Source organism: Crocuta crocuta, unplaced genomic scaffold (genome assembly GCF_008692635.1).
Source record: "Crocuta crocuta isolate KB4526 unplaced genomic scaffold, BGI_CrCroc_1.0 scaffold276, whole genome shotgun sequence".
NCBI lineage: Eukaryota > Metazoa > Chordata > Mammalia > Carnivora > Hyaenidae > Crocuta > Crocuta crocuta.
Window position 1 is genome coordinate 1235848 of NW_027531270.1, and position 27802 is coordinate 1263649.

At 36.0% G+C, this 27802-nt stretch overlaps 1 protein-coding gene across 9 annotated transcripts in view; it reads right to left on the reverse strand.

Annotated features, from left to right (window-relative positions):
- SLCO1A2 (solute carrier organic anion transporter family member 1A2) overlaps window positions 1-27802 on the reverse strand; it is a 130463-nt gene that overhangs the window by 21278 nt on the left and 81383 nt on the right. For 6 of the 9 annotated variants that reach the window (XM_077771168.1, XM_077771169.1, XM_077771166.1 and 3 more), the window contains 8 exons: window positions 25023-25129; window positions 22852-22998; window positions 19624-19722; window positions 18831-19052; window positions 16314-16478; window positions 14860-15055; window positions 8410-8575; window positions 7295-7467 (listed from right to left, as the gene is read on the reverse strand). In XM_077771168.1, coding sequence (XP_077627294.1) covers window positions 7295-7467; window positions 8410-8575; window positions 14860-15055; window positions 16314-16478; window positions 18831-19052; window positions 19624-19722; window positions 22852-22998; window positions 25023-25129 — 1275 coding nt within the window. The remainder of the gene's footprint in view (window positions 1-7294; window positions 7468-8409; window positions 8576-14859; window positions 15056-16313; window positions 16479-18830; window positions 19053-19623; window positions 19723-22851; window positions 22999-25022; window positions 25130-27802) is intronic. The other 3 variants (XM_077771170.1, XM_077771172.1, XM_077771173.1) reach the window with 3 other exon arrangements.

Consider the following 27802-nt stretch of genomic DNA (forward strand, 5'->3'; position numbering starts at 1 on the left):
CAGTGACCACAAGAAAGCGTGGTTAGGGACGCAGGGATGTGCCTGCACACGGGGCTCCCTGCCTGGGCAAGGCATTCCTGCAAACAGGATGCTCTGCCAAGAGGCCTGCACACAGTATCCAAGTTTAATGGTCCGCTTGCAAACGAGGGAACATGCCCTCCTTAGAAATAGGGAGAAGGCTGGAATTGTGAGCAGGCCTCTTAGTAAACATGTTGTGGTCACTTCCTCCCTTTGCTCCCCCCTGTCCTTGGAATGTGTTTGGCTACTTGCCCTTGTTTTGTAAAAGAAGGTATTTTGTAAATTTCAGTTTGCATCTAGTTACCGGGGTATAAAATAAACCGCAAGAGGGGCTTGCGTAGAATTGTTCCTCCGGCCGGAGTTGTGTCTCTGTCTGTCTTTTGTGTGTGTCTTGTCCTTTGTGTCATTTCGTCCGCAACATCTGGCGTCCAAACGTGGGGCAGAGGGCGAACGAAACCGAAAGGGTGAGTACCCCTCGGGGATTGTAGGTCCAAGGCAGGGGAACTTTCGGGAAAATTATGGGGAATTCCCCATCAGCAAAGGCACAATACATGGAGCTAGTCAAAGGACTTCTCCACTCCATAGGGGTGAAGGCATCTAGTCGCCGTTTATCAGAATTATTTCGCCTTGTGGAGCAGCATTGTTATTGGTTTAAGTGCCAACCTAAAGTACAATTAAACTTAAAGGAATGGAAATTAATACAGAAGGAATTACAGCAACAGCATCAGAAGGGTAACATAATTCCTTTGAAATTGTGGACTCTATGTAGTGCCATCACTCAAGCACTTGCTTTGCTTTCTACAGATAGTGAAACTAAATCTATAAAATCTGAGGTAATCTATGAGGACGTCTCTAATGAGACACAAAAGGAATCAGAGGCTGCCGCTTTAAATGATGCTTCTGCGGCCGCCACTTTGCATTCCAGGGATGGGGAATCAGATGCTGAATCTGATAGTTCTAGTGAGTCCTCCTCATCGTCTGATGGGAATGACGGGGTTGATAAAGTGACTCGACTTTTTCAACAGTGGTGGAAAACGCAAAATGAAGGAACAAAGAGGGTTCCTACTCCCACAGCCCCTCCCTATGCTTCTCTTTTCCCGGTATCTCATGGGGCTCCAGATGTGGGTCGAGACGGACGTTCCTTCTCCTTTCCTGTGTCTATGTTCTATGATGATGATATCCCTGAGCCTTCTGGTAGTTTCATTGATCCCCCACAATTGTTTCCAATTCAGCGGCAAGCAGCTCCCAACAATATGGTTAATGTTCAATATTCGCCTTTTGAATATAAATTTTTCAAGGATCTTAAAGCTGCTGTCGCTCAATATGGTCCCCAATCCCCTTTTGTATTAGCTATGTTAGACTCTATAGGGAAACCAAAATTGGTTCTACCCCTGGATTGGGAAGCTATCGCTCAGGCTGTGCTTGAAGGATCCCAATGGTTGCAATTAAGGAGTTGGTGGGAAGAGGAAGCCCAAAAGCAGGCTCGAATTAATGAGGGGCAGAACCCTCCTGGTCCCCTGGAGGATAAATTGATGGGAGAGGGACAGTTTCGAGCCTTGAGCGATCAGGCTCAATATTCTGACCAGGATTTACAGCAGGTGCGCCAGGTGTTTCTTAGGGCTTGGCGCCGTGTTGTACCTACTGGCCACGCTCAGCCTTCTTTCACAAAAACTCTACAAGGACCCAGTGAACCCTATACTGATTTTCTTGCTAGATTGCGGGTGGCTGTTGAGCGAGCTGTGGGACATGATGAAATCTCGGAGATACTGTTGCAGACACTTGCTTTTGAAAATGCAAACCCGGAATGTAAACGTGTTTTGGGCCCTTTAAAGGGGCAGGGAGCTTCTATAGCTGAATATATTAGGGCTTGTTCAGGAGTGGGAGGCACTGAACATAATGCTGCTGTTTTTGCTACTGCTTTGGCTCAGGCTATGAAGCCCTTTAAGGGTGGAAATTGTTACCATTGTGGGAAGCCTGGACATATGAAAAAGGATTGCAGAAAATTGAAGGCTAAACAAGGATATACGAGACGAAATAAGCCCCCTGGGCTTTGCTGCCGATGCGGCAAGGGGCTTCATTGGACCAATGAATGTCGTTCTAAAACTGATAAATATGGCAATCCTATTGGCAACCCACAGTCGGGAAACTACTTGGCGGGCCTCAGTCCCCGGGGCCCAAGGACAATGTCGGGGACTCAATTGGCTGCGCCTCCCACTCCTCAAGTGACCCCTTTATTTCCCAACAACCCTTAAAAATGGCTACTACCTCAGGGATAACCAAACCTTTAATGGTGTCAGATTTACGCTCTGCTACTTCAGGGAGTGCGGCTGCTGATTTGCCTCTTGCTGAAAATGTTCTTTTGTCTCCAGGAGGTGGCATTTATAAATTAAGAACAAACATATTTGGCCCATTGCCTAAAGGCACCTTTGGCTTAATATTGGGCCACAGCAGCGCAGCTTTGAGGCCTAACTGTAATTCCTGGAGTTGTGGACTCTGATTTTGTTGGAGAAATTTTAATCATGGTTTCTACTTCTATTACACTTTCACTATTAGCTGGAGAACGTGTGGCACAAATACTTCTTTTATCTTATCTTCCCTTTTCTGCTCTTCCTAATGAAAGGTCAGGAGGTTTTGGAAGTACTGGACAACATATATTTTGGGAAATGCTCATTAAGGATTCTCGCCCCGTTCTTTCCTTGACCATACAGGGAAGGAACTTTGAAGGGTTAATAGACACGGGGGCAGATGTTTCAGTCATTTCCTCTCAACAGTGGCCCCAGGATTGGAATAAAGTAAAAAGCCCTCTAATGCTAACAGGATTGGGCTCCATTGCAGATGTTTGGAAAAGTGCTCATCCTTTACAATGCCAGTTCCATAATGGAAAAACAGCTTTTGTCACTTTTTATATTGTTAGTATACCTTTTAATATATGGGGAAGGGATCTTCTCTCTCCCATGGGGGCTTCTGTAACCATTCCATCGGAAAACTAGTGGCCACTGCTCAAGTTCCTCGGGCACTCCCATTAAAATGGATAATTAATACTCCTAAATGGGTTGAGCAGTGGCCATTACCAAAAATAAAGCTCGAGGCTTTACAGCAATTAGTATCAGAACAACTCCAACTTGGCCATATAGAACCCTCTACTTCCCCTTGGAATTCTCCTGTGTTTGTTATACAAAAGAAATCGGGCAAATGGAGAATGCTGACTGATTTAAGAGAAGTTAACAAATGTATTGAACCTATGGGAGCCTTACAACTGGGCCTTCCTTCTCCCGCTCTTATTCCTCAAAATTGGTCTTTAATGGCACTAGATCTTAAAGACTGCTTTTTTACTATTCCTTTACAATTACAAGATAGAGATAAATTTGCTTTCACAGTTCCTGTTCTTAATCACGCTCAGCCTGTTAAGCATTATCAGTGGACAGTCTTGCCTCAGGGAATGGTAAATAGTCCTACCTTATGTCAAGAGTTTGTAGCTCGTTCTTTACAGCCTATCCGTCAAGAGTATCCTACCTATATTCTCTATCACTATATGGATGATCTCTTGCTAGCAGCTCCTAGTATTACTGAACGTGATAAATTCTTCTTAAAGGTACAAGAGGCTTTAAAAAAGTATAATTTGTATATAGCACCAGAGAAAGTTCAAAGGGATCTTCCCATTTCTTATTTAGGGACTATATTAGAACAACACCGAATCCGGCCTCAAAAATTACAGATTAGAAGAGACCATTTAAAAACTTTAAATGATTTTCAGAAACTCTTAGGAGATATTAATTGGCTACGCCCGGTACTTGGGATTCCTACTCATCAATTACGACACTTATTTTCTACTTTACAAGGAGACGCAGCTTTAGATAGTCCCAGAATCTTAACCCCCTTGGCCTTGCAGGAGCTTCAATTCGTTGAGCAAAGATTAAATAATGGTTTTTTAACATATATTTCTGCATCTCAACCTCTCTTATTCATAGTATTTCATACTCCTCATTCTCCATCTGGTGCAATTGCTCAAGAAAAAGGATTAATAGAATGGGTTTTTTTGCCTAACAGTTTCTCCAAAAAATTAACTACATATATGGATAAATTGGCATTTCTTATACAGAAGGGTCGCAATGGTATTCTACAATTATCAGGGAAAGAACCACACCAGATTATTACTCAGCTAACGAATGCTCAAATATCTTTATGTTTACAGTTTAATGAAAATTGGCAGATTTCCCTCGCTTCATATCCTGGTTCATTTTCTAATCACTATCCGTCATCTAAATTGATTGATTTTCTTCGAACTAACCCTATGATACCTCAATCTCCGATTTCAGATGTTCCAGTTAAGGGACCCACTGTTTTTACTGATGCAAATAAAAACACTGCAGGATATTGGACTTTTGAATGTTCTAAAGTTCTTCCCCACTCCTTCTCCTCTGTACAGCCTGCTGAGCTATGGGCTGTTTATTTAGTTCTGCAAGACTTTCCTGAACTTCCTGTTAACATTGTTTCAGATTCTCGATATGCTGTTCTCTCTTGTTTGCAGCTTCCTCAGGTTTCACTGCCTCTAACTCTCAAGACGGATATTGACAAATTGTTTTATCAGGTACAACGATCACTCCTGCGGCGTTCAGAGTCAATTTTCTTTACCCATATCCGTGCACATTCCACTCTTCCTGGACCTTTATCAATTGGAAATGCTGTAATTGATGCATTGCTTTATCCTATAGAAGCAGCAAAGCAAGAACATCATTTGCAACATACCAATTCTAAAGGATTGCGAAAATCTTATGCTATTACCAGAAAACAAGCTCAAAATATTGTTCGCTCTTGTTCTGTTTGTGCACCTTTTGCCTTACCATTTACCCCACCAGGTGTCAACATAAGAGGATTGCAAGTAAATCAGGTATGGCAAATGGATGTAATTTTTATTTCATCCTTTGGACAACAAAAATGCGTCCATCATACTATAGATACATGCACACATTTCCAATGGGCCACTGCATTACATTCTGAAAAGGCTGACGCTGTTATTGCTCATTTATTATCTCGTTTTGCAGTTATGGGGGTCCCAATTGAATTAAAAACTGATAACGCACCCGCCTATCAATCTACAAAATTACCTCATTTTTTATCCCAATATCATGTAAATCATACTTTTGGTATTCCTTATAATAGTCAAGGACAAGCTATTATTAAAAGGGCTAATCGTACTTTACGTGAGTATATTGAAAAAATAAAAAAGGGGGAACAGGAGAGATTTATGAAACCAAAAGACATTTTGAATAAAACCTTACTAACTTTAAATTTTCTGAATATTTGGAGTAAAAAAAAATCTAACAGCGGCAGAATTACATTTTCAGAGGAAAGAAGAGGAAAAGAAGATCTTGAATACACTCATTTGGTATAAAGATAAAAAGAAAGGTTGGGTTCCAGCAACATTGATATATTTGGGGCGAGGTTATGCTTTCATATCTGTTGATAATTTTAGGTTTTGGGCCCCAACTCGACTGATCAAGACTCATAATGGATGACCGCTTTGTACAAAAATTTGAAGAGCTTTCTGCACATCGGAGCTTTACCTTCCCTACCCGATCTGCGTCCCCTCCAACATGGGGGCAACTGAAAAAGCTCACACAGGAGGCTGAGAAAACTCTTGCTAATGCTGGTCAACCTCGTAATCCTACTAGTTTGCTGTTGGCTATGATGGCTGTGGTTACCTGTCAGGTAATGTATGCGCAAGCGATAGAATATACTTATTGGGCTTATGTTCCTAATCCTCCTCTTGTGAGAGCTGTCTCCTGGGGTGAACCTGAAGTACAGGTATACACCAGTGAAACTTCCTTCTTCCCACCACCCGCGTGTGGAGGAATTGAGCATCTGTACCATCATAATAATCAATATAACATAAGTAATGTTACTGTTGCAGTAGAGGGCCTCCCCTTATGCATCGGAGGACATCCCTTTTGCTTCTCTACAAGAAAGCACAATCATTACTCTTATAATACCTGGGGGGTAACATATAATAATTACCATCCTGCTGTGTTTAATGTACTTGTTTCCACCAGGAGATTCAACACCTCTACGACGCCGATGAGTCACCATCCTAACACCTTTATACCATTATGCCCTTCTAATTTCTTTATTCCTTCTCTAGAATCTTTAGAATGGGAAAGATGCCGGAGTCCTCAGCCCTTTAAGGTCATGAATTATTCTGGATTTGTTATTGTAGATTGGAGCCCTGATCATNAGGCTGTAAGAAAGCAGGAACTCTCATGTGGGGAAGGTGTGAGAACTTATCCGTACTAAGTAAGCAGTACTTGGTGAATGTAGGTACATGTGCCTTGTGAGCCAAAGCAAGATTTATAGCACAGCACCACTCATGTGAATATAGGAACACGTACTCACAAAAAGATATTAGTCTTTTACAAAGGAAAATACATATTTAAGTTCATATAGCTATCATGTTAATATGGTTGCCTATGGTGAGAGGAAGTGAAAAATAGAATGAAAAAAAGCAAAATCAAACGAGTGAAAACTTATCCCAGCTTATGAGGATAATGTGCTGTGAACTGAGAATCCCAATGAACTTAAGTCTGCTTCAAGTTCCAATGAAATATGAAGAAGCAAGGGGAAAAACACAAATTTTGTTTACCAGGGATGTTTATAATTATGTACTAGACACGAAGAATGCAGGGATGACAAGAATGACAAGAACACACCTAATTCTGAATCTTAGCTCTGCAATGTCCTAGTATTGGAAAGCCCCTCATCACTCGTATTTCACAATAGCCTTGTAAAAGTCCAGCATTTATTATTATGACTATTGTCTATTTAAAATGAAGCTCAAATAGACCAAGGGATCTGCCCAATGCCCTGTATATAGGAAGTGATGACACAGGCTTCTGACAGCTTTGCACTCTGCTGCCTAGGTTTGAATCATCTGAAATGACTGCAAGGCAACCACTCTCTACCCATCAAAATAACGATTTCATACAGTTTACACTAAAATGTAAACATGTCTCTTCTTGTGTTAAACAATAAGAGGTTCACTAATTTAACTGCAAAATATAAGGAAGGAAAGATAGGGAGGGAAATGGCAAAAGATGAGTGTTTATATTCCTAAACTTTTAAAATTTTGTAAAATTCAACAATGCCTAGTGTGAAACTCTTAATAAGTGTTATATGCAAGCAGAGGATTCTTAGTTAAGGTGGGTCTAGGGTGCTTTCTTGGAAAAAGGTACTTTAATAAAGGACCCTAAAGGAATATAAATAAAGAAGATATTTTCTGTACCTTAGGAGAACCATATATCCAGGTATGGCAGATAAAGAATAAATGAAACTGCCAATTGCTGACAAGATTAAAAAGTACTGGAGCATCATGGAACAGTCATGTCCTTTGTCACACAGCCCAAGAACTGCAGATGAATTCCCCGATGTTTGAATGCAGCTACAATTTTGGAACACCTGTCAGAAAATATTATCCTATTTAAGAAAGTAAATTTCAAACACAAATCACAAATATTTTGTACCTAGACAACTGGATCAAGGTAGAGACTGTTTATTCTCTTTATTCTCATCTCCCTTCTGGTGCCTCTGAGGATTATAGCAAAGCAAAACATTGAAGAGTGGTTTTAGAAAAATGATATTTATTTCTAAATATATGGAGTAAATTTGCAATAACTCAGCTACCCTGAATACATGCCTTTTAAAAACACATACTGTTTTTGTTATGAAACAAAGTATAACAAAATTTGTTTTTGAATACTCAGTTGAACTATTTAGATACTTATAAAACTGTTTCAAAAATACAGTTTATTTCAAAAACAGAGTAAAGTCAATCCTTTTAAAATTCTCAAGTTTCCAGTTTTTTATTAGAATTAAAAGTTGTATTTTACTTTATCACCAACCAACAATTAAATATAACATTTTTTAGATAAACAAAACAAAACAAAACCTAGTTCCATTTTCTTAAAAGAGCTGTAAGAATGTGAAAAACAGAAAATACATGCATACATCCATACAGGGGGAAAAGGGGGAAAAAAGAAAAGCAATTAGGTAGATAATTGATATCAGAACCACCAATTTTATCTCCATGATAAAAATACTTCAATCCAGAGTATTTTTAAAACAAATTACCTGGGTAATAATGCCAACTGCTATGAAATTAAATTTCAGTGATCAGTGTCTGCTATACTTAAATAATTTTTTGATTAAAAATAAGATCAGTGGTCAGATGCTATAGAGGTTTAAGATAAGATTTATAAAATAAACAGTAAATCAAGTGAACATACAGAAAAACCTTACGTTTACTTTTATCAAATGTGGGCCCAGTTCATGTGGGAAAGTTCTAGTGCAATACATAAAACCAAAGTTTTGTAACAAAAAAAGGCCAATAGAATGTGTTACCATGTTTATTCCTGCTCCAGTGGATGTCTCACAACCAGCAAGACAAGCTGACATATATGACACACCATTGTTTCCACACACAGGATCCCATGTTTTAGTTGGACAGTTGCAATCCCTATTACAGTCAGCAAGGATGGCATTTCCCATATATAAATCTTGTTGTGTTCTGAAATGATTTAAAATAATGCATGGCTATTGAAAGACCATTTTCTTTTTCTTCTTTTCATCTTAATTCAAAACTATATTTCCTCCCCTTCCCAAAATAGAAACAGAAGCCTTCCAATTATCAATATGTGGCCTCAATACTATATCTCTGGCATAAAATATACCTGCTTTGGTGACCACATAGCCACTTTATCGATGATTTATTTCAGATAAACAATAACCAATAAACAAGCATTAATTGAGTGTCCACCATATGGAAAGTATTTTTCCAGGTATTATTAGAATTCAAAAATGATGATGACCTAATCCCTGTGGTTGATCCATATGGTAGAATTTAACAAGAGATCGTATGTTATGAAAGCAACCTTGAAGATAAAAATCTGTAAATTCAGTTTATAATGCAGACATTACATTTAGCTTCAGATATCTAACTACTTGAGTAAATAAAGACATTCTTCTAGTATGAAGAGTGTCCAGGGTTCATCAAAATGGCAGCATAGTTTGTTTTTGATGACACACCCTCATAAGACCAATTAGCAGCTATCTATAGACAAGATACCATTGTAAAAATCCCAGAATCTGGGAATGAGGCTAACACACCCTCCTGGAACACAAGGACCTAGAAGGACCACATTGGAAGAGTAAGAGGATCAGTTTCACTCTAATCAAATTGTACCTCCCCCAGGTCAGCACAACACCACACTGAGAAGGCTGCCCTGGCCCTACAATTTCTTCAGTGGGAAACGAAAGCCCAAGGTAGACATCAAGTCCTTTCAGCATTGTGGGATGTTACCCAGGAGGCCATTCAGGTCTCACTTCATGAGTATGACTAGAAGAATCTGCAGGCTTCACTCATTAGAGATTAGATGGAAAAGAAGGGGGACAGGGATTACAGCAATAAGCACCCAGATCTTGGCAGACAGTATTCTTACTTGCAGCATTGTCCAAGTACATATCCCAGCCAGTGTTTCTACTTATCTACAGAGCTGAATGGTGGCTCCTTTTAGCCAAGAAGCTCAGTTGGCAATTCTTCTTGATTTGGGTTCCCAGTCAACAAACTATACTGGCTGTTGAACCTGTTCAGCTGCTTCATCTGGGCAGGGAAGCAAATTAACAGGCTTGCCTAATGGCTGAGACATAGCTTCCAGTCCCACTCACCCAGAAAGTGTGGCCATAGAACTTAGGAAGCCAGAGAGTCCATCCTACAGCCTGCTCAGTCTGGAAGCCAAGCTAATAGGCCTGCCCTACTGTTAAGCATAACCGCTGGCCCCACATAACCAAGAAGCCTGAACAGTAACCCAGGGCAGCCTCAGAGCCCAGACTTCAGCACCACCCAGCAGTAAAGCCCAGTCTTTGGCCTTATCCAATTGCTGAACACAGCCTAAATACTTGCTCAGGCAAGGAACCTAGCCAGTGACTCTGCCAAATCATGGAGCAAGCTTAAAGCCTCACCTGATGAGAGAAACTGGACAGCAATTCTGCCCAACCAGAAGATGCAGTTTCTAGGACCACCCAAATCTGGAGTATTACTAGAAGCCTCTCCTCCAGAGATCCTGGCCAGCAACCTTCTCCAATAGCAGAGTACAGTCAGCAGCTTACCTGATTGTGAAGCCCATCCTGTGGCCCCACCCAACTTCAGGGCACATCTTGTGGCCCTTTCTGATCACAGAACACAGCCTGAGATCCCAGCTGAGCAGGAGCAATTGCAAGCCCAGTCCATCGCTCTGACCCACATGGTGAAGTCCAACCAGTGGCATCATCCTGCCAGGTGATATAGCCTACAACCTTGTCCAGCCAGAGGTGATTGCAAAGATCTACCAGTGGTCCCACTGAACTGCAGAGCACAGCCAGCAGCACTTCCCAATCAAAGAGCTGACCCAGTAGCCCATTTGAATGTGTAACCCAGCCAAGAATACCAGATAGGTTGAATTAAAAGAGAAATCCCAAAACACATAGTAATTAAACTGACAAAAGTCAGAGATGAAGAGAGAATTTTGAAAACAGTAAGATAAAGATGATTTGTGCATTCACATAAGACTATAAGCAGATTTGTCAACAGAAACTTTGCAGGTCAGGAAATAATATATTTCCTGAGATAATATATTCAACATATAGAAAGACAAAGACCTCTCAATTAATAATACTATAACTGGCAAAGCTGTCCTTCAGAAACGAAGGAAAGACAAAAATTTTCCCAAACTAACAAAAAGTTGAGGGACTACATCACTACTAGACCTGAATTACAAGAAATGCTAAAGGGCATTCTTTAAACTGGAATAAAAGGATGATAACTAACATTATAAAAACATGTAAATGGAACCATACCATACCATACCAGTCAAAGTCAAATTCTCTAACATCATGATGATGGTGTATAATTCATTTACACCTCTAGTTTTAAAGTTAAAAAAATTCATAAATAACCATAATTAGAGTAATATATTATTGGATACAAGTGTGATAATGATGTAAATTTTAACATTAACGTAAAATGTGAGTGGGGAGAAATACAAATATATTTTCCATATGCTATCACAGTCAAATGGTTAAAGAATAGGATTCTATAAATATATTTTAATGTAAGCCTCATACAAAGGAAAGAGCTGTAGTAGTACCTAAAAGATTATGCTAAAGTTGTAAAGGCATACTGCCACAAAAAGTTATCAAACCACAAAGGAAGTTCATTCATCAAGAAGATATAACAATTGTATATGCACTCACTATTGAAGTACCTAAGTATATAAACAAATATTAACATAACTGAAAGGAGAAATAAGCAGCAATACAACAATAGAGGCTTTGATATCCTCCTATCAACAATGGATAGATCATCTAGACAGAGAATCAATAAGGAAATAGCAGATCTGAACAATACAATATACCATCCTAAAAGACATATACAAATCCAACATATTCCATCCAATAGCAACAGAATGCACATTCTTTTTAAAAGCACACAAAATGTTTTCTAGGATATATCATGTTAGGCCACAAAATAATTTTCAAAAATTCAAGAAGATAGAAATTATATCAAGTATTCGTTCTGACCACAATGATAGGAAACTAGAAATCAATTAACAAGAGGAAATCTGAAAAATTCACAAATATATGGAAATTAAACAACACACTCGTAAATGACCACTGGATCATAGAAGAAATCAAAAGGGAATAAAAAAAATACCCTGACACAAATAAAAATGGAACCATAACATACCAAAATTTTAGGATGCAAAAAGGAATTCTAAGAAGAAAGTTCATAAAACATGTAACATGTAAAAATGTATAGAACATGTAAACATAGAAAAGAAGAAAAAAAAACCTCAAATAAACAACCTAACTTTACATATCAAGGAACTAGAAAAATAAAAAGAGTAAACCTAGATAAATAAAATTATAAATTAAGGAGGAAATATTATAACTAATACACATAAATATGAAAGATCATAAGAGAAAACTATTAATTATACAATAAATTGGACAATTTAGAAATGAGCAAATTTCTAGAACATATGTCATACCAAAGTTAATCATGAAGAAATAGAAAATCTGAACTGATCAATTACTGGTAAGGAGATTAAATCATAATCACAAACCTCCCAACTAAGTAAAGTCCAGCATTAGATGGTTTTGCTAGTGAATCCTATCAAACATTTAAAAAATTAACACCAATTCTTCTGAAATTATTACAAAAAAATGAAGAGGGGAAATATCACCAAACTCATTTTTGAGGCCAGAATCATATTAATACTAAAGTCAGATGTGGCCACTACAAGAAAACTATGGGACAATATCCCCAATGAATATAAATGCAAAAAATTATCAATAATATACTGGCAAAATGAATTCAACAACACATTCTAAAGACCATATGCCATGATCAAGTGGGTTTTATTCCAGGGATGCAAGGATGTTTGTATATACACAAACTAATCAATGTGATATATCACATTAACAAACTGAAGGGTAAAAATCATATGATCATCTCAATAAATGCAGAAAAAGCATCTATTTTGTTGATAAAATTCAACATCCTTTCATGATAAAAACTCTCAACAAATTATGGAAGAAAGGTAACAATATATAAAGGCCATTTATGACAAACCCACAGCTAATATCATACTCGATGGGAAGCTGAGAGCTTTCCTTTAAGATTAGGAACAACATAAGAATGTCCACCCTATCCACTTTATTTCAAGAAATTCTATCCATAGCTATTAGGCAAGATAAAGAAATAAAGGCATTCAAATCAGAAATGAAGAAGTGAAATCATCTCTATTTGTAGGTGATATAATATATATAGAAAACTCTAAAGACTCCATCAAAAATGGCAAGAACTAATAAATTAATTTAGTAAAGTTACAGGATGGGAAATCAGTATACAAAAATCAGTTCTGTTTCTGTACAATAACAACAGACTATTAGAAGAAAAATTGAGAAATGATCCAATAATTGCATGAAAAGAATAAAATACTAAGGAATAAATTTAACCAAGGATGTGAGAATCTATACATTGAAAACTGTAAGACATCGTGAAAGATACAATAAGACATAAATAAATAGAAAGATATTCCATGCCCATGGATTGAAAGAATTACTATCGCTAAAATGTTCATACTACCCAAAGCAATCTACAGATTTAGGGCAATGTCTATACTGATTCCATGGCATTTTTCACAGACATAGAAAACAATTCTAAAATTTGTATGGAATCACAAAAACAGCCAAAGCAATCTTGAGAAACAGCAAAGCTGGAGATATCACACTTTCTGATTTCAAACTATTTTACAAAATAATAGTAAACAAAACAGTATGGTATTAACATAAAAAAGAGTCACAAAGATTACGGAACAGAATAAATGCAGAAATAAACCATGTATATATGGTGAATTGATTTACAACAAACAAGCTAAGAATTTACTGTGGGGAAAGAATACTTGCTTCATAAATGATGTTGGGAGACTGGGCAGCCATATGCAAAAGAATTAAACCAGACCCCTAACTTATACCATACACAAAAAATAAACTTAAAATGATTAAAGACTTAAATTTAATCCCAGAACCATAAAATTCCTAGAAGAAAACATAGTGAGTTAGCTCCTTGACAGTGGTTTTTTTAGATTGGACACCAAAAAGCAGAAGTAACAAAAACAAAAATAAACAAGTGGAACTACATCAAACTAAAAAGCTTCTGGACAGCAAGGAAATTATGAACGAAATAAAAAGGCAGCCTATGGAATGGGAATAAATATTTACAAATTGTATGTCTGATAGGGATTAATATCCAAAATATGTAAAAACTAATATGTAAAAACTCAGTAATGAAAACAACAACCAATCTGATTTTAAAATGGGCAGAAGAATGCTTCTTAGCCTTTTTGGCTAAGATCAAGTGTTAAAATGGGCAGAAAATTTTCCAAAGACATACAAATGGCCAATACAGAGAAATAAAAATGAAAGCCACAATGAGATATCACCTCACATCTGTTAGGATATGTATTTTCAAAAGTGAAGAGATGATATCAGGATGCATAATCTTCCTATAAATTCAGATAACTCTCAAATACAAATCTAAAATCTCTATTCAATGGTAAAGACATAACTAGACAAGTGAAATGTATGAATTTACATATGAATTAAAATATCATGTATTGGGATTCAGTTATGCTGGATTTAAGCCCATTGTGGAAACATATAAAGATGATTAAGATTGTATAGTGAATTCTTAATTTTACCCATTTATGAGAGTATAAAATATATGGATAACATATACAACCTAATACAACCTAAAACTATTGACCATATCCACTTTATTTTTTTAATAGTTTTTTATTTATTTCTGAGAGAGAGAGAGAGAGAGAGCGTGAGCAGGGGAGGGTCAGAGAGAGAGGGAGACACAGAATCCGAAGCAGGCTTCAGGCTCTGAGCTAGCTGTCAGCACAGAGCCTGATGCACGTCTTGAACCCACAAACCGTGAGATCATGATCTGAGCTGAAGTTGGACGCTCAACTGACTGAACCACCCAGGCACCCTGACCATATCCACTTTAGTGTCTACTAGGATATCACAAAGATAAGCCCACACACATACACATGCACTCATAAACTAACCAACCCTATTAACCTGGAGGGATAGGCTTATAATTGACAGATAGAGGAAAGATAAAGAAAGACCATGGATTATTGCTATTAAATCCAATTAGCAAATGTACTGGTCATTGGGTAACCATTGAATAAAATACATTATTAACTGTTCTAAAAGTATGACATTTATTAGAAAACAACATACCCTTTATAAGTGGTGGTTATGCCAGCAACTGAAGAATTATCACAGATCATGAGAAAACACAAAAAATGGAGAAGATATTCAGTTAAAGATAACCAACATGCTATGTGGGCAGCTTGTTTGACAGTAATCTTGAATTTCTTCATAATTAAACCACCAGCTATATATCCAATGCATATTGGAGGTAAGTTATAAATACCTATAAATATAAGTAAAAATGTTGTTTACATAGTGTTTTAGTAAAAGAACAAATAAGGTATTTAATATGTCTTACATAAGAAGCCATCCAGGTCCAACTCACAGTGAAGAAAACGAATTGATTATGGTCTCCACTTAGTAACATATTACATACAGAGAGACTTTTAAATGCCCCGCAGTGTCAAAGTACATTTTAAGACTTATCACTGTCCTTCATTTAATTAATTGTAGTAGGTTGTAAATTTCTTATATGCAGGGATCATGATCTATATCTCTTTTCTAATGATTTAGGTAAGAGTGGCAATTCAAAGTTGACAAGTAGTTTATGATTAATATGATTTTGCAGTTGTTTATACCAACTCTACTTGTTAAGAATTTGACTTCATTCAAGGTCTCTTAGAAGGTTACTTTGCTGAGCCTTTGATTGTTAAGTGTATTTACATTTCATGTCCCTCTCCCTAAAAACAATAAAATTTAAAAAAAAAAAAAAAAAAAAAAAAAAAAAAAAGAAAAANAAAAAAAAAAAAAAAAAAAAAAACAAGAAAAAGGAAAAGAGGCCCTAAATGGCATTCTTAATGCCAGGGTCTCTCACTGAAGCACATCACATTTACTTGGGAGAGTGTTTAAAAATCCATTCCAGAGTCTCACACCAGATTGTCTAATTTAGTATGTCTGAGGTGGGTGCCAGGTATCTGAACTTCTAACAAGCACTCTAGGTGATGTGGATCCAGGTAGTCTGGGAAATTCACTTTTTAAAACAGTCAAAAGATCTCAGGAGAAACCCAAGGTGAAGGAGAACCACGGAAATTAATGTGGTCATAGGAAAATCAGAATGCCTGGGCTGCAAAGACCCTGTAAACCACCAGAGGGCCAGGGAACTAAGGAGAAACAGAATTCATAAACTGGAGGTAAGAGTAAAACTCAGACTCCTGATGAGTTAACATCGCTTTCCTTTTTATATTAATATTTGCCTATCTAAAGTTTGTATCTACTTTGTACATTCCCTAAGATTTCCACAAATATTTTGAATTTGCATTCTGACTGGAGAGAGAACAGAAGGAAAAAAAGCCAGAATTTCCTGGCTGCTTTCTTTCCTTCCCCTTTGTTAATTTCCCTGAAGAATGGAAGGGGGAAATGTATCAGAGACAGACATCTCAACATATTCAATTTAGGAGTCTCTTAGACCCATCATCATACTGTTCACCATTTCATGGTTTAAAAAAAAAGTGGGCTACTAATACAGAGAAGAATAAACATACCAATTAGAAAGATTGCATCTGAAGCCGATTTTCCATGTTGCTGTTCCAGATATTTAGGCATGAAGGTGAACATATTAACAAAAGCATTGAACTGTATAATACTTATTAGTATGAAAAGCATGTAAATTGGGTTGCATAAAAGACTTTTCATGAATGGTAAAAAATCTGAAATGGAAGAATGACAACAGTATTAAACTAGCTTGGCTTTGCATTTTAAGATTTACTTTTTCTAAAACATCAGCCTCGCCTCCAAATTACATTTTTCTATTTATAATGCACATACTGTTTTGGGGTTTTTTTTTTGGTGTGTGTGTTTTGTTTTGTTTGTGCCTCTTGAAAGCTAAAGTTATATCTTTTTGGTACCTTCTGCAAGTCAGTAATGCAGCTGGCTGGGTAAGGATCAGAACACAACAGTTTTGCCATCACTAAGTTACTTTTGTGTCTTAAGGAAAATATTGTTGACATTCACACCATTTCCTTTTTCCCTTCTATGAATATCCTCTCTTCTCTAGAGATCATCTAGAATGAAAGACACTTGTTCTGTTCTTTAAAGTTTAGAAGGAAGTCAGCTTGATAAAGTTCACACTCAAATATTGGTATTATTTTTCCTGAACAGTTTAAATATATATGTGGGAATTCATGGGATATAATTTTCTCAAGTAACAGCTATTTTTCTGCTTCCTCAGAAAAACAGTTTTGATCCTGCCTGTGATTCATACTGGATACACAATGAAACCACCTGGGGCTCTTTTAAAGTACAAATGCTCAGGTCCCACTTTCTGAGATCTTGATTCATTTGGTACAACATATTAAAGTAAATATGTAATTGATATAACCCCAACTTTCCCCTGTTGGTGTGGACTGACATCGCAAAAACCCCAATTTGTGGCCCATCTCTCGCAAACTTTCTGGGTTGCCCTGCCACCATTTTGGGACCAAAGTCTCACAGTTACTTTTCACTTTTCCTATGTTCCTGGTTTTTTTGTCTTGATTTCCTTCCTTATTGTGTATTTTTTGTTCAATAAGATCCTAAGAATCAATACATAAATTGAGAGAGAAAGAAGAAGAGCTCGGTGCAAAGAAAACTATTTTAGCTGTAGAATTCATATTATGAATAAAGTACATGGTGGATGAGAGAGTTCAGAGTACCTCAGAGCTTTTTAACTTGTACGTGTTTGTTGACATCTCTGTCGTAGTAGATGACTCTCAGTAGTTCAAATTTCCTTTCTATATCTCGCATAATAAGCTCAGCCATTTCCTAGTTTTGAAATAGATCTTGCAGATCACACACAATATTCTATGTTAAAATACTTTATCAGTCCACATCAACCTTTTAAAAGATTTTCAATATAATCATGATCACTGAAAATTTGAAAGGTTCTGAATTGGCTTCTAATGATATAAGACTTATTATGTTTAATACTAGTTTAAGTGAATGTGTAATTGTTAATAAAAATTTTGTGCAGATTGGTATTATAATTATGGGTGAGAGTGGAAGTAGCAACATCAACAATAACACTAATACTAATAGCAGTGATAACAGTAATATGTACCAGAACTTCTTTTTCCCTCACATAACAACTCTATAATAAGAAGTACAATTATTACCCCCATTTTACAGATAAGGAAGCTGAGTCTCTCTTTATCTTGTAAATGAACACTCTTTAAGAATTCCAAGGCCCAGGCTATACCTCATACTAATTAAATCAGACCTGGGAATACTACAGAATTTTAGGCATTAATAATTTTTTTAATATCCCAGGTAATTCCAATATATGGCCAAATTTGAGACTCTATGTTCTTGAACACTAAATACTTAGACTACCTTAGATTAGTTTCCCACAAAAAACACTTGCTGTAAATTGTACTTTGAGTTTTTATTGAAGATTTATCCAAAAAGAAAAAAAAACCTGTTCTATGAAATATGCATTTGCACCTGCTGGGGAACTAATATGTGGTTCAGTATTACCTGTATCATATCATATGAGAAATTTTTCTTTTTTTCATAATGTGTTACTTGGAGAACAGTTTCTCTTTAAGAATTATTATTCCTCTCTCTATCAAATACAGAGAATTATATGACTTTCATGTATTCTTTTTTTTTTTTTTTTTTGCCTCAACTTCCAGGAAGCTCAAGTTAAGCTAACAGTTTTTGTTTCAGAACTATACACTTTGAAATATTGTGTATTTTTTCCTCCTTTTGTTCTCAGTTTGAATTTCTTTTTTTAATTATACATGTTCTCTATAAAATAGATTTTTAAAGGAAAATGGGGATTTATTTATTTAGTTAGTGCCTGAATTGACATAAAATTTTATATAAATGCTGCAACAGATAACTCATCTTCCAAATTCTGTCACTTATTTCCATGTAGTAGCACCAGAAGTCTCAGACTAGCTGACTACTAATGACAAATTGCCTTAATGCAGCCTGACATGTTATAGTGTTAGACTGAAATCCAGACACATCTGTATAAAATAAAAAGTAAATTATATGGTATTTAGAATTTTTATATTTGCCTTTAGTGATTCCATCCTTTTTCTTCTTGACCTCTTCTCTTTGTTTCTCTTCTTTGTCATTTTTAATGATGTCTGCATTATTCTTTAGTCCTTCCTTTGAAAGCGATTTGGGCAAAAAGAAAAAAGGAATGGCAGTAAGCACATTCACTCCTGCACAAATCAAAAAGCCAAACCACCATGCACCAACCCAACGAGTATCAGTGGGAGTTATGGTCAGATCATCTGTAAAGAAACATACACATTTTTATTAGCTTGTCACTATTTCCTTACATGAACTGTGGAATATTCTTAATATTACGGTTCTCATGTTTTATCCAAGTACAGAATTTGTATGCAATTTAGACATTCCTAACATTTGTCTGACAGTATGTGGTATTATAATATTTTCTAGCAATAAATTATTTTGTTTACCTGACCTATCCTGTAAGAAACTTATATATAGGTACTTATTAAAATAACTACAAGCTCTATTTAATGATAAACAAATGATTATTTGATTAAAAGAAATTCAGACCTATATCCTTAAATCTCTTGAAAATAAGAAATGTAGTTGTGGTACCATAGAAAGAGTACTGGATTTTGAGTCAGAAGGTCAGCATTTTAACTTATTTTCCTGATCACTGGTTTGAAGTATTTGAAAAGTTACTTAAACTCCTTCACTTCAGTTTGTGAACCTGAAAAGTGGAATTAATTTACCTAACCAAGGATCAAATAAGGCAACACCTAATTATGATAATATAACTGAAGGTACTTTCTGTACTATTGACACTATAAATAGATTGTATTGAATTACCTGTGTTCACAGATCCAGTGTCAACATAAACATTGGCACAGAATGATGCTAATGAAAGTCCGAACAGAGGACCAATGATAGCTCCTGTTTCTACAAATCCTAAAAATAAATGAAAATACAAAGTTATGGTATAGTTATATACCCCCATACAGAGTCCTAATTTCATGAAGAGCCTAGAGACTGAATTGTTTTTGCCTCAGATATGTTTGCCTTAAACTTTCAGTTTGCAAGAAAGTGAAGCTTAGTGTACATGTAAGTAACAAGTTTCTTTCTGTAAATGCGGAAAAAAAGGCCTCAAAATGTAAAGCCACTTTCTTAAAGCCTCCAAATTCTCTTTCATGGTGAATTGCAGGTAAAAATCTGTGGTAGCAGCATAGGCTGGAATCATGCTGTTAACAAAGCCTCAATACAGAGCAAGATTCTTCTACTGCAACAGGCACATTTTTGGAGGAATTCTAAAGTAACACCATGTAAACTTATTGCGGCATATTTCTCAGGAAAGCTTTACTCTCATGTCTCTGACTTGAAGCCTCCTCTGGTTACATCTCACTGTCACTGATACTTCACTTTCATTATGATCTCCTTTCTTATTCTCCACATTATCTTCCATACTCATCAGTCCTCTCTTTCATCATGACTGCTTACTCATCTGGAATTTCATCATCAATTAGCTCATAGCTTATCTGCAATTTCCAGTCAAAACTGAGCCCTTGCAGCTCCTAAAAACCCGACCTGAGCTTCTTCAACTTTGTTTCTCTTCAAAATATGTCTTCACCAGCATCTCTGCCTTCTCTGCAGTTCAATAGGCTAGCCTCCCCTGTGCACACACCGCACTCTTGACATCATCCCTTCTATCTTCTCAGAGATCTTGCTCAATTAAACATGACTTTATTTGGGCTTGTTCCATCTCTCCTGACCTCTTATTATACTATCTCACATCTACCCTGCTTTTTAATCCTTTCACTACACTCTACACTTAGGGCCTCACCACTCACTGAATCTACTCAAATTCTTCCACATTCTTCTTAAAACACTTGCAGGCAGGACCAGTGTTCTTTTGCCACTAATTCAGTGTCCTTTTCTGGTCTCCATCCTCCTAACTCTTCATGTTATTTGACATTGCTGGCAAGCGCCTCTTTTGACATTTTCTCCTAATACTTTCACAAAAATATACCTTTATTATTTTACTTTCTCACCTGTGACTAGTTCTTTGCTTTTTCTTTTTTAAATTAAAATTGTTAATGTTTATTTATATGAGAGAGAGAGACAAAGAGAGAGAGAGAGGCAGAGTGTGAGCAGGAGAGGGTCAGAGAGAGAGGGAGACACAGAATCCAAAGGAGACTTCAGGCTCTGAGCTGTCAGCACAGAGTCCCATGCAGGACTCCAACTCATGGACTGTGAGATCATGACCTGAGCCAAAGTTGGAGGCTTAACCAAGTAAGCCACCCAGGTGCTCCTGCTTTTTCTTGTTTCTATTCTATTCACTAACCAAAAGTGTTCTCTAGTATTTTAACCTCGGACTTCTTACTATATATATGGCTTTCTTTGGCAAACTCATTTCTCCCTCTTAATTTTATTTATTTTCTCTATATATGATTCTCAAAATTCATTTCTAGATTTTATGTTCTCTTCTATACTTCAGAGCCATACAGGAAGTATTTTCCTCAACTGTATAGCTTACTGATTTATAGTTATTTAATTATATGCACACACATTTATTTATTTAATTTAAAAAATTAATTATACACAGATATTTATCATATTTAATTTCTTTATAATTATGTAGTTATTTATATACTAAACCTTATATGGACTGTCTTATTCATCTTAGAACATATAGATATGACATTTATTTCTATATATTATACATCCTAGTATTTATTGAATAAAGAAATACATATTGTAACAAGGTATTCATTATTTTATTGCAGGCAAGCATTTATATTCTTTCAAGATAAGTATGTGAAGGGATTTGAAAGTTCCAAAAAGAAAAACACTGAAAAACTTATTGCAAATCAGTGCATCATCAAAAAGTACCAAAGGTTAGTTGGGGTAAAGGATCTCTAAATATTTTCATCTGTTTCACTTATGTGCAGATCTGTTCCTGTATTTAACTTCTTTGATATTTCCAGTTCTTTTTTTTAAATATAATTCATTGTCAAATTGTTCCCATACAATACCCAGTGTTCATCCCAACAAGTACCCTCCTCAGTGCCCATCACCCACTTTCCCCTCTCCCCTACCCCCATCAACCCTCAGTTTGTTCCCAGTATTTAAGAGTCTCTTATAGTTTGCCTCCTTTCCACTCTGTTTGTACCTTTCTCCCTCTTCACCTTTGACATTTCCAGTTCTTAAAAGATATGTCTACATTACCAGCAAAATTGTTCCTGTGCTAAAGGTTATCCTTTTATGCTAACAACAGATTGATTAACTAATGAATATACATAAGTTATTCATAATAAACGAAGACTATTTAGGAGATTGGAAGACAACCTAAGAGGGTGGATTTTAAATTGGTTATGCTGGTAGATGACACTGACAGATTTTAGAAAAGGAAATTTTCAGAAACATAACTAAGAATATGAACCAGATATTTGTGAAGAATCTGAAAAAGCCTGGCTAGAGTGGAAAGATTTTGATGAAGAGAAACTATACAAGAAACTAAATAGAGTACAGAGCTGTGAGTAATAAGTGGAGATATTAGAGATAGTAAATAAAGAGCCAGTATGTTTTATAAACTGGTAGGAAAGACATAATCAAAAATGTTTGAGAAAATTATATTGCAAGAATATTTATAAGAAATTGATTTTTAAAAATGCTATTGATAAAATTACCAATGGAGCTGTTATAATAACCTATAGAGATGGATTAATGAATACCTGAACAAAAAAATAGAGGTAATGAAAATACTAAAAATGATTTTGAATAATAAGAGGCATTTTAAGGAAAATATATATTTGATGTAGATTGGTGCCAAAGGAATGGGCGAGTCAAAGAGATCTCTGGGGCACTAGATTCTTACTGTTTTCAATAGGAAAAAGCAGAATTAGCAAAGTGGCTTATTTGGAGTTAGCATGTAATTGCTCCATTCAGTAAACTTTTATTGATGGCCAGCTGTGCTGAGGTACTCTGCTCATCATTCTGGAAATCACTGACTACAAATAACTGATATCCATCCTTAAGGAACTTACTTTCCTGAGAGGATCTAAGGCAGATTTTCAAACTTACCAATATATAAAGGAGAGTTTTCAGATTTAGCAAAATCTTCTATGTAGGAAATGCCCAAAGGCATGATGGGAGTTTCACCAATTCCACGTATAATATTTCCGACTAGTACATATATCCACATTAATGATTTAACTTCTTTAACACACTCTGCATTAAAAGAAAAAAGATACATTGTATTAGTGTTTTGGTAGTAAAGTATTAGTAATACTTAATTCTAAATTTTTGTTAAACATTTCACAGTAGTTATGTGACATGACATCTTGTCAATTATTTATATTACTATGACAGCAATGAATCATTGGGCCATTCCAGTTGCCTTTTCTGACAGTGTACTTAGGTATGGCAAATATAAAAGGTGTGCTGGAGCCAGTTCCTAGTGGGTTGGGAGAGATGAGTAGTATAACATCTTTCTTCAATTTAGTATTTAGTGACAACATATTGGTACATATAGGTTTGATGGCACTATTTGACAGAAATTGACAAACACTAAAAACCAGAACTACTTTTCCTTCCAGAGAGACACTTTGCCACTAGCTACTGGACCAAGTTAGCTGCTATGAAAGCTGCCCCATTTCTACACCAACTTTGGGAAGAGGAACAAACCCCACAAATATCTCTCTCTAGAATTGATACTATATGATTTAAATAAGAATCTCACTGAAGTTTGAATTCTCTACAGCTCTAACTACTTTATAGAAACTAAAAATATTTAACCACTAGCAATCACACTTTCTCTATAGGACTTACTGTTTACTGTAACCACCAAATAATTTTTAACCAAGAATCCACCCTAATCCTTGGAGTAGCACTGCTTAGTAGAATAATAAAGATTAGGCCAAATGTTATTGAAAGGGAGGAAGATGAGCAGATGTCTTAAAACAGCCAATTCTTTTCTAAGCCAAAATAGCTATCACGCCAGAAGGACACTCTGTGGGGTCATGTTTTCAGGAAAGTGAATGACAGCTTATTTTTATCTTCTGTAATCTGGCCGGGTACCCACACATGTGAGGCTCCTGAGCACAGCTGAGCCTGGAAATAGCTATCTATCTATATATTTCTGTGTATATCTATCTTTCAGTCATTCCTAGTCCAGAGAATCATAATATCCATTTCTGGGTATTCATAATTTTTTTCTGTGGTGAGGACAGCACGTTGTGTCTAGAGATCATAGGCAAACTCTAGGCCTACCATGAGGCAAAATTTAAATATCTGGTGATCAATGAATTTTTATCCACTACAATGTAGATTTAAGGAAAAAAAATAGAAAATAGGACCTAGTCAGTCTTTGGCAAAAGAAGAGTATAGAGGCCACTCTTGATGTCACTGTTTTTGTTTGTTTGTTTGTTTGTTTGTCTGTTTGTTTCTCCAGGGAATGCTTTGGCTTAGAGTTTCTGAGACAGCTATTCTTATACTCCTTGAACTGGTTTCCTCTGATTCCATGCCAGCAGTGAAATTCCCAGTCTTGGGGGCCAATGTAACTTCCACTGAAATGAATCCAGCATAAAAATGTCCCCATAAGAGGAAGAGGTAAATCAACAAGTTACTTCCAGACTAAGTGTCACCAGAAGATTATATAGGTCTCTTAGCATATGAAGGAGCGGAAGCTGGCTTGTTGGTGCCTGGGAATGCAGGAAGCCAGAAGGAACACCACTATTGTGTCGGCCTGTAAAGTAGTATCTCTGATAAGGAGGAAGAAGTAGGGCAGAAAGACAAGTTCCTAGTTCAGCAGAAAGAGAATAGAGTAAATCAGAGTTAGAGCATACTTGCCTCCTTTTTCTGAAATGGAAGATCAGTGATATAACACAAATCTTTTAGTTTCTATATCTATTGCTCATTTACAAATCAGCATAACTCTATCTTTCTAATTTCCTCTGTGGAATTAACTCTAAGTAGTCCTTTAATGGATGTCTTTGGCTTATTTTTAAATAAGCATTTCAAAGAATAGATAAGGCATTCTTCCTAAATATATTCAAATATAAGAGGAATAACATTTTCTGATATAAGCCATTTTTAATTCCCTCCTTGATCTCCAAAATCCCTGAGAAAAATAAAATATCTTTTGTTCATTTACTTACTTACTTAACCAAACTTAATAACATTCAAAGCCCCTCAGCAGAAAGTGTTCAGTTAAAAATTCACTGAACAGAAAGCAATACAATGAAATAGACAACCTGATGGATCTTCCGTTGGTCTGAAAATCTGGGTTCCATTTTCCATACACAAGAAATTGTTTAAGGACAAATTGCCTGAAACTGAAACTGTAGATTCATATTGATATCTGTATGAACACAGGGAAAACATGTTGATGTTAAGGGGCCAATGACGACAATGTGAGCATTGTGCAGATTATTAACTCCTGTTTCATTTAAAACACAATGTCCAAGTCCAGAAAAGAAGATATCTTTTTATCTTTGCCACCTAATCATCATGAGTTAATATCATCGAAAATACCTTGCCACTCACTGTCAATGGACAGTCCCTTGATAGCTAGCTTTCAATTATCTGTATGTGGATGATCTACCTTTTAATGGTTGACCTTTGATGGTTTTTAAGTGACCTTTGATGGTTTTTAAGTGACCATTTCCTGGAAATAATTACTGTGGGATAAGGAACAAAAACCAAGAAAAATAATAGACTCACCAAAGCGTAATTAAGAAGATAAAGGCTTTGGGGGGAGAAAACACAATAAAACAATTCTCTGACTTTGGATTCTCAATGGTTTGCTAATAAGAAATGTACTTTCACTTTCTGAGAATCCAGACAATAATTCCTTCACCTGTTCATTAATCCTCTAAGAGAAACCAATCATTTACCCATCATGAGAGACCTTAGAAGAATCTCAAACACTGTGACAGCACAATTTAATGACATTTTTATTTTCATGGAAACAAAAGTGTTAATAAACTGTGACCATTTGTCTTAGGCAAATTACCAGAAGATCCACATGCCCTTTCTCAGAAAGTAAATTATATGCTGCAACAATGGAGGAAAATGTGTGCAGCTAAGTCTCTTTTTGTTAGAAATTACAGTGGGTTGGTTTCTATATTTCTATTAGATAAGAGAAAGCCAAAAGAAAACTTGCCTATCTGAGTTTCAAATTAGCTATAGTATTATACTTGGATATCATCAAGATTCCTAATTAGTATGTTATAGAACATAATAAAAATAGTTAAAATACTTTCCCCTTAGAAAACTGCCCAGTCATACCCATAGAGTTTGGATGTGAACTGTGGACAAAGACTTCTGTTTTCACACCCATGGTCCTATAAGACATGGAAGCTTCAGACAAAATAAATATTAATACCTCTGGCAGAGTTTAGAAAAAATGACAAAATTGCTGAATATTACTTTACATTTTCTTGAATATGATAGGAAATAAAAGAACACTACATAGTCTTTGTCTTGAAGCCTCTGATCCCTTCAGAAATATCTGAGTTAAGGTATCTTTTTCATTTAAGTTATTGACTGAAAACCAAATAAAACATTACATATCATTCATTCCCCAAACATTAGCAAAATGGCAGTAACTGGATTTTAAAATAGAAAAGGAAAAGGCATAATGCCTTGGGGGTAAAGAGAAGGGAATATTTGACAAGAAGAGAAAGTTTAATAGGATTTTGAAAATGGAAAAGCAGATAAATGAGTGAACACTGAATTAGTAGATATGAGAAACATAAACCTGAGTAACTGCCTATAGGAGGAGCAACTAAACACTTGCCACACATCCTTGGAATGCTTCAGTTAAGGAACAAGATACTTCTAAAGGTGAGAGGATGCATGGTCCAAAAAGAGATTGCTTTAAAGTATGTAGAAGGAACAGTTAAGCCCTGTTAGACATCCTCTGTCATTTCAACTGAATATGGCCTTTGATTCTAGAGTCTGAATAAACACACTGAGTTTAGAGAAGACATACTAAAAACTGGGGATATTAGATTTAAGAGATCTACATACTGAAAAGTGAGGTTTCCAGTCCCATGTGCTGGTAATCAAGCTTCTATCTCCCAGGAAACAGATTGGAGAATCCCTGCTTAAGATAACTCACAGTTTATGGGCAGTTATGAGTCACTTAACAAACTACCAGTCCCTGTACAATCACCCTATAATGAAATCTTTCATTAATTAAGTCTTACACACATACACTGAAGTTTCAGTTAGCTTGTGTTATTTCTCTCTCTTAAATCTGTATATATAACCAAGAACCAAGAGATATATGGAAAAAGCCTGTAACAGTAAAGACAGAGACAAAAACAAATAAAAATTATACACTTGGGAGACAGAGACAAAGAAGACAGATGAACAAATTTAGATGGAAAAAGACATCACATTCTTGAAAGAAGAACAAAATGTTCCTTAGAATGATACAGAAAACAAAGGAGTCCATGGGAATTAAAAATGGGATAGCAAAAGTTAGAAATTAATTCAGCACTTTAGAGATAAAGTTAAAGAAATCTTCCAAAAAGTAACAAGAAGACAAGAAGATAGAAAATTGGAGAAAAATTATGAGAAATATTTAACTCAAGAAATTCAAGATATTCAGAATTCAAGCAGTACAAGTTCTAGAAAGAGAAAATGAGGAGGGGGGCATATTATCGAAGAAATAATACAAGTTCTCCCAATGCCCAGTTTGAAGATACCTAGTATGATGGAGGGAAAGATTTATACACCTGAATCCAAACTCTGTAGCTTAAAAGAAAATCCTAATAGCTCTTAGAGAAAAGAAACTGGTCACGGGAATTAGAGTGGCACAAGATTCTCAACAGTAATACTGGAAGCTAGACAACATTGGAACGATGTCTTCAAAAGCCATAAGAAAATATTTCCAGCCTAGAATTTTGTATCAGCTAGACTGCTAATCATGTGTGAGAGTAGAATATAATATTTTCAGATGTTCAAGGTCTTAAAATTTTCACATCTGTTACACACTTTCTCAGAAACCTATTAGATTGGTTTC